We start from the raw sequence: 14,188 nt of genomic DNA, 5'->3' as shown, positions 1-14,188 counted from the left end.
ATATTTACAGTTGCAGCTAAACAGCGCCATCTCCAGGCTTAAAGCAAACAAGTCAGGTGGCCCAGATGGTTTTCCTTTTGAGTGTTTTGAGGTTTTTCAAACTGAGTTTGAAAAACTCAGTTTGAACTGAGCTAAGCCTTGTTTTTGGCTTTCAATACAAAACTAAAGGATTAAAAAATGGCCCCTCATGGAGCAAAGCAGTTAAATCAATTATGCCCAAAGAAGAAAAAGACAAACTAGAATGTTGACCATCTAGAGCAATCTTCGTATTATGAAACCCAGATTAAACTATTAATGACCAATGCGATGGAGATGGATCATCATGAATGATCCTCCAGTCTATGTATTACTGGATTAGAAAAACCTGGAAAGATTTATACAAAAGGTAAAAAAACTCAATGGAATAAAGGCCAGTTACAATTCTGGAATGATTATATAAAATATTATTCTTCTGCTTATCTGGGGTAGGGTCACAGGGGCAGTAGCCTAAGCAGAGCAGCCCAGACTTCACTCTCCCCAGCCACCTGATTCAGGGAAGACCAAGATGTTCCCAGACCAGCCGAGAGATATAATCTCCCCAGCACGTCCTGCATCTGCCCCAGGGCGTGTCCCAGTGGGACAAGTCCAGAACACCTCACCTAAGAGGCGCCCAAGAGGTTCTACTCTGAGCCCATCTTGAATGGCCGAGCGCCTCACCCTATCTCTAAGGGAGATACCTGACACCCTTCAGAGAGAGCTTATTTCCCACACTTGTATCCGTGATCTCATTCTTTTGGTCAAAGCCCAGAGCTCATGACTATAGGTGAGGGTAGGGACATATATCAACTGGTAAATCAACAGCTTCGCTTTTACAGTCAGCTATCTTTTTACCATGATGGACCAGTACAGTGACCACATCACTGCAGTCGCACGACCAAACTGTCTGTCGATCTCCTGCTACCCTCTCCCCTCACTCGTAAACAAATTGGAAAAATTTAGAAGGGTCACCTCACATACAAAACAGTTGCAGCCTGGCTCTGCCAGAGGTTTCTTTCTGTTAAAGGGGAGTTTTTCTTTCCCACCGTCGCCTAGTGCTTGCTCATAGGAGATTGTCAAATTGTTATTTGTTTTTTTTTACCTTAATACTATAGACACTTTTTCGAATTTGGAGTTATATAAATAAATTGGAACTAAATTTAATTGCCCTATTGAAGAACAAATACAAAAAATGGTCAAAATATTCAAATTGTAAAACACCAATAAAAGAACCATAAATCAAATAACCTATAGTTCTGTTTTTGTCTGTTTTGATTCGAGTGCATTTCTGGATACCTGACCAGTTTGCCGTAAAATGGATAAGTGTCCAAAAGCATACAGTACACGTAACTCTAAATTATAAATGTAAGAGTGGCGGCTTTCTGTCTCCCTGCGTTAACCCTGAGTGGCGTCCTGTCCTGCTACCATACACCATAACGCAACTAAGTTCTATAGGCGACCTTTTAATTTTAATAATTGTATATATAATTTTATAAGTTGGTCGGTTTAAAGAAAGTTTTATTGTACTTTCATTGTGAATACATTAAAAATAGGCTGAGATAAAAGGAAATGAACAAATCAAAGGAGCTTGCAAAAAGAAAAGCGTCTGGACTTCTTTAAGCTGCTTGAAGACGTTTCACCTCTCATCCGAGAAGCTTCTTCAGTTCTAAGGTCAAATGGCGGAGAGTTCCAGATTTAAACCCAGTGGGAGTGTCCCCCCAAAGAGGGACAAAAGGACCCCCTGATGATCCTCTAATCACATGAGCCAAGGTGTGAAAATGGGTGTGGGTCCCAATCCGCCAGGGTTTCGGGTGAGCTCATTGTGAAACCTGGCCCCACCTTATCATGCGATTTCCTGAGGTCAGATGGCCCAGGATGTGAGTGGGCGTTAAGGCGTCTGGGGAGGGAACTCAAAACTGGATTATAGATGGCAGACAGTTGGTGTCGTAAACCACCGCCTCTGAAAAATGAACAAATATTAGATAAAATATATTATATTATATAAAATAAAATACAGTAATATTTATAAATGTAACTAAATTTAATGTACTGTATACAGGTAAACTAATTCCATCCACCTAAAGATGGGCGGCATTCTGCACTGATTTTCAATGTGGCATTGCTGAATGGAATCCGTGAAACAAAAACACAACATACAACCACAAAAAATAATTTTAATGCAATAGTGATTTAGATGCCAGTAGCCATTAGGCTGCTTGAACGAACAGACTGTGAGCATATTGCATAGGTTGTTGATCTGGGACAGTCCGACACGTGGGCTGGGTGAAACAATAATCTGACTCCAACAACTCCCTCTTCACTGCCCCTTAGCAATAAAATTCACTTTGTTCATTCGGGTTCCTTCTGACCGTTTTCAGCATTTCCTGTGGCCATTTTTCTTCCTTAAGCGTACAATCTCCCAATGTTCGTATCAGAATATTAAGAGGGAAAGATAGTTTGGTATTCATGCCAATGCAAAGCATGGAGGTGGTGAGACAACTGGTCACGATGGCCATGACAGATTTCCAATTGGGCACAGTGTGCAGAAAGGTTTCCATAAATTCAAACATGCTGCATCACTTTGTATCACACTGTGACCTACCAGTCCATAAACACATTTTAATGATGGTTTGTAAAAACAACATTTGAAGCATTATATTTTTTCACATTTGTAGATTAGCTTCAAGGTTTGCTAAAAATGTTATAAATATGAACATATTACTAGTTTGGCTTTGATATAAATAATGTAATATATATAGTTCAACCAGACAATTTTCTCTAAAAACATTTAAATATTTTCAAATATTGCATTTACCAAACCATTTGATGTGGTGCTCTTATTTATAGGTAAAGTTCTACACAGATTAGTTAAAGCCATTTCTCAAATGCCAAACTAGAAGGGGGTAGAGCAGAGGTTTGCCATAGCGACAAGTTTAGAAAAACAATCTCAGCCTCCCTGAGCAAAAAGTCACATCAACACCACATTTTAAATATTGAATAAAAACACTCAAAAACTTGGCAAAACACACCACCCTCCATATTGTTTTTAAATCTCTTGTACAACAAGGAGAGGCAATGCTCTCCTTCATGTATCTGGAGACTTTAAGTACTCAATGCAAAGGTTATTATTAACACACTACCCATTGCAGTTCACACATCTCTAACACTCAAATATATGTCTATACAGGTCAACAGAAGTCCTTGCTATTGCACAGAAATACAGGGTTTTTTTTCCACTGGGTACATCTAATGACAAGGCAGGTTATACAGTGACATTTTGGTTTGACAGCATAAATGTTTGTTGCTCTCAAAAAGGAAGAAAAAAAGAAAAGGAAATAAAAACAAAACAAAAAAACAAATCAAAACATAGAAATTGGTTGCATGTCAACTTCTATTGTTTCCACATATGTTTGAAGACACTCGCACCTCTCAAGCATGAAGCGAGCATGCATCTTCATCATTCAAATTTAAGTTTAAAAAGGCAACCACCTTGTGATAAGCTTCACGTCTTCGCTACCACTACATGCTTTTGAGACAACACACAAACCCTTCTTTCTTCTTGTACTAGTGCTGCGGTACGCGATATTCATAGATGTGAAGAAGTGCCAGACGAGAGCAACATGACAATATGACAATCATGAGCACATCGACAGTAAACACACACAGGCCTAATATAAAATCTTCTCGTAAAAACATGACTGAGACACGATTTAGTGTACAGTTTTGCTCTAAAAGGCAAGAAAGTCAAATAAATATGTTTGAAGAAGTTCAATGAAGATTTCTTTTTAAAAATCCTCTTTGACTCTACTTTTTCCTCTCAGTTATAAAGCACTGATTTTTGATTAAAACAGAGGGAGAAGAAAAAGAAGATGTGATACTCACAGAAGTCTTCCACACATTCACCACTGATGAAACATTTTAAAGAGACACTGAAAACTGCAGTTGATTTTTAAATATTGCAAAACATAGAAAACAGTTTTTGTTGAAGTGTAAACATTAAATTGATGTCTGATGTCATTTTTACACGTGGACAAATTATATAAAATAAATCATGTCTGTCATACCTATAAATTGTTATCATTAAAATGTAAAAACAATATACTAAATCTCAATTTATATTATTATTATTACTGTAATAATAACTTTATGTTAACATCTGTTTTGTATAAGTGTTTTTACTGTATTGTTATAAATAGTTATATGTGTAACATCTTCATTCATACTTTGACTCTTCTCTCTTTGTCTTTAAAAGGCAAAAAACAATACTTGTGTCTCTCCCACGCTCATACATACACATTCATACATGCAAGCGTACGCCTCAGTGTGATAAAACACACAAACACATACACACGAAGCTGCCACAGTCATACACGGGATGGGGGGGGGGGGGGGGGTCACCAGGAGGCTCTATGTGCGATTGAGGGTCTGGAAGATTCTGGATATTTGTAGCATGACAGGGCCGGTCTCGGGATCGTTCATCCACTGGGTGCTGTTCAGAGGATTCTCCAGCATGTCTTCAAACGCTGCACATAAACACAAAGCATATTTGTGAGTTATATACTAGACCCCCAACCCACAAATCTTTCCCCTCTTCTGTCAACTAGTGAAGACAGGTAGACAGGCCTTTCTCTATGTCATATGCCTTAAGTGGACACTGATGTCAACCGCTGGTTTTGGGCTCAGTGACTTAAAGCCTAAACATTAGTGCCTACATTGCTTCTTTATGTTTTATATATCATTGTTTGGAGCCAGGAGTGACCGTTTTTGAACAAGCGAGTGGAGTGTTGGGTTATTAGCTAACCTATAGGGACAGATATCAAGAAAAAAAGTAACAGACTAATAAAATATCAGAACTTCACTCACCGAAACCAAAGCACAAGTCTTCGTGGATGTTTAGTATCACACAAACAACAAAACATAATATAAAATAACCATATATACAGGTGAATGAAATAAAAAGAATGATTTCACACTGTTCGAACAGTTTTCCTGGACCTCTCAGCAAGATCTTTTTCAGCTGCTGGTGGTTTTTCTGTCTCATTTTACAGAATGAGACTATATTTGAGTTCCTAAAACTACACAATAATATAAGGATGTGAAAAAGTTTTTGATATTACTTTAGGGGAGAATTTTCAAAAACAGGACACTACGTTGGCTTTTACACTCAATGAGACTATACCTAGAAGAGTTTTGGGATTGGTTAAACCCAGCTGGACGACTGGATTTTCCAGGATGGCTTGAAACAGTGGGCTGTTGGTGTCGATGCCTTTGTCCAGATCTTCTGGAGAAGGTTTCCTGTCTCCCAACAGCCACTCACACTGCAGGAATACACAGTAAGGAACAAAAAGGACACCAATTAAAATCTTTATGGAAGTCAAAGTATAAAATTAACTGAAAACAAGTGAAACAGGTATTCAATGTTACTGGACTTGTTGTTTTCGGAAGGTTTCAGAAATTACTGGGGGGAGGGAGCTAAATGTTAAATTTGTTTATTAATAGTAAAACTACTGACGATGTGTAAACTTACCGCTGCATCCTGTTGGTTGTTATTGACTCTCAGAGCATCGATCACCTCCTTTTCATCAAAGCCCATCTCCATCAATGCAATGACTGCCTGCAGAGTTCATTAAAAAAAAACAAAAAACACATACAGTTAAAATCCTGTCTATTCCAGCAATTCCAGCAGCTATCATGGGGACACAAAACTTACTTAATAAGATGTGAACAAGTTATGGTAAAAAAAAAAAAAACTTCCATCAAAATCGAATATCACTCAAGTTTAAGTGTGGCCCTGTCCCACATAAGATAAGATAAGATAAGAAGAACTTTATTTATCCCGAGGGAAATTCTTTTGTCATACACATGCTCAATGCAGCAGGAGAGACAGAGGAACAGAGGAATAAGATATACAATAAGAATAGTAGTATACAGTAATATACAATAGGATAGTGCAAAATATAATATCAAATAACTCAAATAACATGCAGCCGATGAGAACCCTGAGAGGAGATTTGTAAAATCTGAAGTCTTGTATAAAAGCTAAAATTGCACCCACCCTTGAATCTGGCCTGAACTCCCTTTTCCTGCGGATCCTCTTGAAGATCTCTGTGAGTTCATCCTGCTTGTTGCTCTCGTCTGTGCTCGACTGGCTGGATAGGCTGCGGTGAGGGTTAGGACCAGAGGCTGAAGCAGAAGCTGAAGCAGGGGGGGCTGGGGTGGCAGCTGCCGCAGCTCCTGCTGCCCCAGAAGAGTCCTGGCCTGGTAGTGGCGTGTCCACAGAGGGGTCATCTACATGCTCAATCAGCCACTCCATAGCCTGGGTCACTGACATGCTATAAGGAGATCAGATAAAACTACAGTTAGTTAATTTTGCAACAGGGACATATTTTTACATATATATACTCTTATTCTTTTTTTTCCAAATATAACTATAGATACAGCCTTACTGGTTCAGTCTCAGAGCTTTGATTGCTCTGCTCTCAGGGAAACCCATCTCAGTGAGCTGCTGGAGGGCCGTTTCATCCACCCGATCCTCTTCATCTTCATCCAACATTGCTATGAGACACAGACACACAAAGAGAAAAGATCTTTGGTTGACAGCTAAATGTTTGGAACAATCAAACATACAGAAAACCTGCACTGCCAAAATAAATGTGCGCAACTTCAGATAAAAGATAACATCTAGTTTCTAAAAAGTGCCCATTAGTATGTTTTATTTATTTATTTAGGACAGTGCATGTTAATGAACATAAATGTAAAATAAATTACATGAATGTAAACATGCCAGATTATAGCCAAGGGCTAATTTCCATCTGTTGTCCATAAAACATTAAAAAATAGACATAATAATTCATAAAAAATTCACAATTCATTTATAATAAAAACTCCATCACCAAACTCACACATACACACCATTCTATTCCCAAATAAAACATTAAAACTATACAACTTATACATGATCACACACTTGATTTGTCGATAACCAGTTTTTAACCTGTGCCTTAAACAAGTTGAATTTTGAGCATTCTCAAATGGATTGTTGTGGCTAAAATAAAACCCAATCCTAACCCTAACCACAGACTTGGTAAATGTTAAAACTCAGGTGGGCAATTAATTTTCCTGAGAGAAACTGGAGAGATGAATCAATCGTTTTAGAAAGATTAAAAATAATAATACAGCAGAAATGAATTCAAGTTAATGGTGCTGTGACAGAGCCAGTTTTTCCACTGGAAAATCGGTTAAAGGTTTAAGGGATTTTCCACTTTACCATTTGCCTTTTTGAACAGTTCGACAGCATCAGGGTTCAAGGCAAGAAGCTTCTGTGCGACTTCAATAAGAGAAACCAGGATTTTTCTGAGCTCTGTTTGAAACTGCAACAACATAAACAACAATATACAAGGACATTAAAAATAATTACAAGCTATCAGTGCAGGTACAGTGCAGGTAAATTTCTCATTTACAATATTTTAAAGTATTATTGTAATTTATCTACATTTCAGTACACCCTGTGAGCTAAAGCTAAACCTCTCTTACATCTCTGATGTTGTGTTGCGTAACAGTACGGTCTGTGTGGCGTGTGGATAGGCTGGCGGTGGCTTTCAGAATAGCATCTTTATCTGGAGCTTTGTTTTCTTGTTTCTTCTGTGATGAACAGAATAAACAGCAGTTAATAAAATATATGCATGTTTAAAAAAAGGACTTCTTCCCAAAAACTGGACAGAGGACTTACCTTGTCTTCTGAACTAACGTCAGCCGTCTTTGGAGGGGTTGGTGGCGGTCTTTTCTTTATGAGCAGCAAAACATCTACAACATACATTAAACATGTTAGCTTCATGGAAAACTGTGGCAAACCATGGCAAACTGGAGAGACGCTACATACCTTTATCTTTGAGATTTTCATCAGCAACAGTTTTTGCGTCAGAGAGGACTCTTTCTGTAGCAGCATGAATAAGTTTATGATGTGTAAGGGTTTTGGGATCTTCTAGACTTCCATGTACACACTACAAATTAAGCACAAAACAAAACAACTCAGGCACAGCCAGATAACTCATTGTAACTAATCACTTTCTTTGTTTTAAATATCATTCAGTTACTGTTATAAGTAGGACCAATAATGACAGACATTTGAAAAAGTTATTTAAAAGAAGAGAAAAAGGAAAAAAAACAAAAAAACCCGATGACACATAAATTTTACAATAATGACAAAGCAACAAGTGGTTAACATATCTGGGTTATACATGAGAAACTAACCCTGATTAATGTGGTCACAAGCTAGTGTGCTTGTAGTGAAGATCCCCAGACTGGATAAATGTGAGTGATGCATCAGGAAGGGCACCTTGTGTAAAAATCTATGCCAAATCAAACAAGGAGCAGCCAGAGGTTTTACTTAGCCTTGCTGACTGATGTTAGTAAATCAACAAATATCAATGTCCACTTACTTTCAAAAATAGTTTCATGAAGAGGTGAATGACATTAAAACTGTTAAATTTATTTACTGTCAAAACAAGCAAAAAGAAAAGAGTATTGGTATTGATATAAGCTATTAGATGAGTATCACGACCAGCAAGATTAGGCTGTATAACAGTAGAGCCCAGGAACCTGAACCTGCCTGCCAAAGGATCCATTTTGGCTTTGCAAAGCGTTAAAATTGCAGTGAAATAATTAATTATTCAAATACTTTTATAAAATGAACTGCCATTCGTTTCCTGATGATTCTAGCTTACACAGGAGTAAAAATGCAGAGAAAGTATTTCTAGGTCTATACAAGTTATATACATTAAGATGGCTGTGTATTGTAATATGGATGTAATAAGAGTAGACTTAAAGAAGTCAAGTTGCTTTCTTTCCATGCTCCTTAGTCTACCATGATCTAGATGACCAAGATCCTACACAGAAACAGTGGATTGAAAAAACGTAAACACAATTTTTAAGTTGTACATGTCACAGTGTGCTAGTTATCTGCTTTGTAAATGGCCTGGTCATTAAAAAATAAAATAATTGAACTAGTAACTAACTATTTTAACTAGAAATAGTACCATCTGCTTCTGCTTTCTGACAAATTTTAATGAAAGCGGTGTACTTTGTTTTTTTAATATAGAGTATGGCAATGGTGCTGTTGGTCTATATGACTTATGCATTAAAATGGGTCTGACACCCCTGCAACAGAGAAAGCCAGATCCTCACAACACAGTTGCAGGAACAAGCAAATTTTCGAGTTTTGGTTATCAAAATAACTTTAGATCTATTTTCTCTTGATCAGCTTTAATCAGTTAACTACATCAGCTCTGATATTTAACCGAAGATACAAACAGAGTAAAAAGAGTCTCCCTATGTGGAGGATTAGCTGCTTTCTCTCTTTGCCTTGTCATCATAAATTCAGGATTGGTTGGGTAAACAAAACATGACTCATCTAAAAACTCTAAGCACTGACTTCATGAAGTTTCAGAGACGTATTAATTAATTTAAGAATATACTGGGCTGACACGAAAACCAAAACTTAAACCACTACTTGAGTTTTCGCCATAGCCCAAGGAAGGAGAAGTGAAGTGAGCTGTATAATAATAGAATGGCTAAAAAGTAGCATGCGTCTCTTAGTAGCTACTGGGACAACCAACCTGCTAAATTATAAATAGCAAAGTCTACCCAGTTACTATAAATACAGCGCCAGTGATACTGACACTGACAGTTTACGAAAGGGACATGGCACAGTGTAAAGCACCCCAGGCAGAGGAGTGACAGGTCGAAAAAAAGGAAGCAGGGCAAACACAAACAAGCCAAGAAAAACCTACATGTTTCAAGCACCTCTCCTTTAGTTTCTCAACAGTCGTGTCTTCCGTGACCTCCTCCAACCACTCCGTGCCGTCCATGGTGCAGATGTGTATTTTCAGCACTTTGCCGGCAAATATTTTTTCCTCCTGCACGAACATAGCTGCAGACTTAACAGTACCAGTCCAGTGACGATAGCTAGCAGCAGTTGCTATGTGCCTATTTGGCAAGCTTGCGTGCTAACCTTAGCACCCAGCTAGCCGTCGTCTGTAAATCCACCAACAACAGAGTGAGAGCGGGCACCGACTAGCTGAGGGCCATTTGGGGGTTCCTCGGTCGGTTTTCGCTGCGGTGGTAACCGAGAAACACGTCCTCTGCAAGGCGAGTTCTTGTTTTTTCCTGTTAGCTCACAAGCAGTAACTAGCGAAAACCCTATTTTTACTGTAACTTGAACTTTGAACTCCCAACTGTACCGCCAATGCTGGATTGTGGGATGTGTAGTTCTTTTGAGTGACAGGCCCAAAAATACAATCAACCCGGTCAAGCCGTTTTTAGAAAACACAGTTACTTGCAACAAAATTATGAAACATCGTAATATTTGCTTCTTTAACCTGCACTTAGAGGATCCTCAGATCGGTCCAACATCAAGGTAACTAAAACAAAGCTGAAACTGGAGTTAAAACAACAACAACAACAACAACGAGTTAATTAATATTAAAAATAGGCTTCAGAAAAGATGAATATCAATTAGGTTACTATATGGCAATACTAAATGACAATATGAGGAGTGTTTTTTCTGTTTGTTTTCATTTTTCCACCCTGTCGATCGATTATATTAATACCATTTTTCTAATATAGATCGATTAAAAAATGTTGCAAAAGAGTTGTTCAAAATGCTTTAATAAATAATATGTACACGATAAATCTACGAAAAATCAGAAAGAATGTATACTCCATTATTATGTAAATGTGTGTGTAACCTTGGATCCTGACAGGTGTGTTGATCTTTTACAAAAATAAGCTGTTGTAGAGTTTTATAGAAAAATAGCAAAAACTATTTGCTTAAGTATCTCTATGGCAGCCAGTCTGAGCATGTTGAGCATGCATATTTGCTTTTACTTAATCATTATACAGTAAATTGAGGAATGGGTCCCACAGCTTATACCAACTATGGTATTCAGATGATTTGTTCTTCTTATGAATTTTCACGATGTTGTATAAATATTGCAGCTGTAATTCACTTAAAGAAAATTAATTATATTAAGTTTAACAACTGTCACCACCAGATGGGGACATACTCCATCCATACATACAGTGAAATAAAAGTAAGAGCCAGATCACAGGAAAATTCAGCTTTACTCATCACAGGCTAACCTAAATGCAGTGATGACTTTACTGGATTTGTACTTTAGATGTTTATTATAAACACACAAGCATAAAAAATAAAAGACAATTATCACTGATTTCAAGACACACAGGTGCCCTTTATTATAACAAGAAACATTTTTACAGATTGAAAATGAAAAGGGAAAATACATTTGTTGCAAATTATAGCTTTATAAAGACAAAGGAAACATATTGCAGATATTGCATTTTTCACTACAACCTAATGTGGTTTTTAAAAACAGAACTTTTTCCAAACTACACCAGAGTGCATCTCACAAAACATTAAGGTGGACACAACTTGAGAACAAAACCAACAGTTTTCATTTCATTGAAGTGTAACAAAAAAAAACTTTCTATCATACATAAACGTTTGCCTCAATGGATTTGTGTGTTCCAGAATAGCAAATAAATATCAATTTATAAAACCTCAATATTTATTTATTTTTCCATTTTTATATGAGAAAAACACCACCTAACAATATATTGTGCCTATTTGTATAGAGTTCAAATTTATTTATGCATAAGGGACAATAGGATACAAAATATAAATTCTGTTCTGTTTTACATTTTAGAGGCTGATGATTGGTGTAACACCTATCAAAATTGCATGCTTAAGACATAAGATTTCTTGAACAAAATCTTGCTTACGAGGGACACAAGGGGCATATTTACAGAAGGAAGAACACAGCCATAGGCTCAAACTAAGGGAGAGAGAAAATGGAGATTCCTTTTCCCTCTAAAAAAAACATACACTGTGGCCGACGGGCCAGATCTCCAACACCACAGGACTCGCAGATACTCAAGCCTGCCTTAACTGCCAATCTCCAAGATGGCCTTATACTGTACAACATATCACATTCCCACTCCATTTCCACACGAGTGAAATCAAACCAAGAGGCGCAACATAATGCTGTTCCACTGATTCAAGAAATTTACATGACTCTAAAGAGTGTAGCTAAGAATCACATGATATTTATGGAAGCTCCCATATCATACAGGACCTGTACATGGCATTCATGTACTGTTAACAGTTTAACATCAGTTGATATTTCAGATGCTTACAAATAACTGAAATAACACTGAAACTTAATATGTGCTCTATAAAAATGCCCCTTAATCACGATTTTCATTATAAACAAGATTATACAAAAATATATATATATAAACATGAGAAACCATATAAAAAAAAGGCAAAGTCCTTAAGGGAAAATAAATACCCAGTGTGTATGCTGCGACTTCACTCCAGAAAAGAAGTACTAAAAGAAAAGACTTACTATAAAAGGCCATCCACTGCCCTGCTTATGACATAACACCGTGGACCCCACAAATTTCTGAAGGCAGGCAATGCTTATAAATAAGACATTAATAAATAAAAGAATGGATGAAACACAGATGTTGCTGTTAGTATAAAAGCTTATGAAGGTTTTTTAAAATCCCGTTTACAGCGTTGCCCTTTCTCTTTTTCCTCCAAGAGTGCCTTTTTAGACCAAAAAAAATAAAATAAAAAATACATATGTACAGCAGCTCAGCTGGGTCTGAAGATTTTTATTTGAACTGTTCAGGTATGTGTGCAATCTGAGACTGCATGCTTGTCGGTGGACTCGAGATGCCCTCTGACCAGTCGGACATGTTGGAATGAGGAGATGAACTGGACCACTGGTCAGGGGAGCCAGGAGAGGGTGTCAGAAAGGGGTGGTCAGGTACTTGGACCTGATGGTTTGGGGTGTTGTCAATGGGGCCCGAATAACTGTGCTGGGAGGGTGGGGTGAGGAACTGGGTGCTAGGCATTGACTGGCTGATGGAGGAGGGCATAATCTGGGTCTCCTGAGGCAGGATGGTGCGGATGGGCATGGTGGAGTTGCCTGTGCCCTGCTGGAGCTCTGGAGAACTGAGCTCCCCACTGATGAAGTTTTGGGTGTTGGCTGTGTTTGAGTTCTGGTGCTGCAGCTGGATGCTCTGCTGCTGCTGTTGATGCTGCTGCTGCTGCTGTTGTTGAAGCTGCTGAAGGTTCTGCATCTGCTGCATCTGTTGAGCTTGCTGTTGCAATATGTGCGACTGTGGACCCATTCTGGTGTTCTGGATGCCCTGATATGTCATCATCTGAGTCAGGCTGCTGTTTGGGTGGCCATTATGGAGCGTTGTTGTCATCATCCCGTGCTGGCCTCCCTGGTGAAGACCTCCTTGACCACCAGAGTTGTTTCTCATTGGGTTGTACTGACCTGGTTGGCTCATGTTGCCATGCATCCTGGACAGCCAATCACACTGTCCATTCATGGCGCCCTGGCCACTGGAGACAGTAACAGGTAGATGGGTAAGACGTGGAGGCATTGGGTCAAACTGCATTCGAGCCAGCTCCTGCTTGCTTGGCATCACCATGTGGTTTACAGCCAGGTGTGGGTCAGACATCCCCTGCAGATGGTTCAGGGATACAGACGGCGACTGCTGGAAAGGTGAGGTCATCATCGGCGGTGAAGCTACATCAGAGACATAACCATGTGGAGACTCCAGGGAGTCAACTGGAGACAGAACAGCTGAGCTATCCAGGAGGTTCCCGGGCTTCCCATCCTGGGAATTCTTCTTCTTCACCTTCATGTCTTTTCCCTCCTTGCACCCAATGCCTTTGGTGCTGGGCTTGCGTGCCTTTTTGCTCTGGCCTTGACCTTGAGGCTGGGGCTGCTTCATGTTTCCCAGGAAGCCATTAGGCGAGCAAAGAGGGGGTGATAGTGTGGTGCTTAGTGACCCTCCATGCATGGGAGGACTTCGTACCAGGTTGTACTCGTCCATCAGCCGCACAATGTCGTGATGCATTCTCTCTTGTGCAATGTCTCTGGGTAGCCGGTCCATGTGATCAGTTATTTCTCTGTTGGCAAAATGGTCCAGCAAGACCTTGGCAGTCTCATAGCTTCCTTCCCTAGCAGCCAAGAACAGAGGTGTTTCCTCCTGAAGTAAACAGAAAGGAGACAATATATTAAACAGTTTAACAGATGCACAAGGAATGTTCCTTCATTGCAGAAAGGGGGTT

General features: G+C 38.9%; 2 protein-coding genes across 2 annotated transcripts in view; both read right to left on the bottom strand.

Moving 5' to 3' along the window:
• Nucleotides 1-2,169: 2,169 nt before the first annotated feature.
• Nucleotides 2,170-10,252, bottom strand: ubac1 (UBA domain containing 1). The gene is made up of 10 exons (XM_084947113.1): nucleotides 9,804-10,252; nucleotides 7,895-8,015; nucleotides 7,745-7,818; nucleotides 7,549-7,656; nucleotides 7,283-7,385; nucleotides 6,462-6,570; nucleotides 6,071-6,347; nucleotides 5,543-5,629; nucleotides 5,195-5,333; nucleotides 2,170-4,538 (listed from the first exon to the last, which is right to left on the bottom strand). Exons 1-10 carry the CDS (start codon nucleotides 9,939-9,941, stop codon nucleotides 4,423-4,425), a joined length of 1,272 nt encoding a protein of 423 aa, XP_084803239.1. The 5' UTR covers nucleotides 9,942-10,252; the 3' UTR covers nucleotides 2,170-4,422.
• Nucleotides 10,253-11,240: 988 nt separating this feature from the next.
• Nucleotides 11,241-14,188, bottom strand: part of notch1b (notch receptor 1b) — a 40,957-nt gene continuing 38,009 nt past the window's right edge. The window contains exon 34 of the mRNA XM_084945879.1: nucleotides 11,241-14,106. Within this exon, the coding sequence (XP_084802005.1) occupies nucleotides 12,712-14,106 (1,395 nt within the window). The 3' untranslated portion in view covers nucleotides 11,241-12,711. The remainder of the gene's footprint in view (nucleotides 14,107-14,188) is intronic.

The sequence above is a fragment of the Perissodus microlepis genome, chromosome 12 (assembly GCF_051167445.1).
Source record: "Perissodus microlepis isolate ML-2025 ecotype Zambia chromosome 12, ASM5116744v1, whole genome shotgun sequence".
NCBI classification, from domain to species: Eukaryota; Metazoa; Chordata; class Actinopteri; order Cichliformes; family Cichlidae; genus Perissodus; species Perissodus microlepis.
The sequence above is the reverse complement of the archived record's forward strand: the minus strand, read 5'-3'. Positions and strand labels throughout refer to the sequence as shown.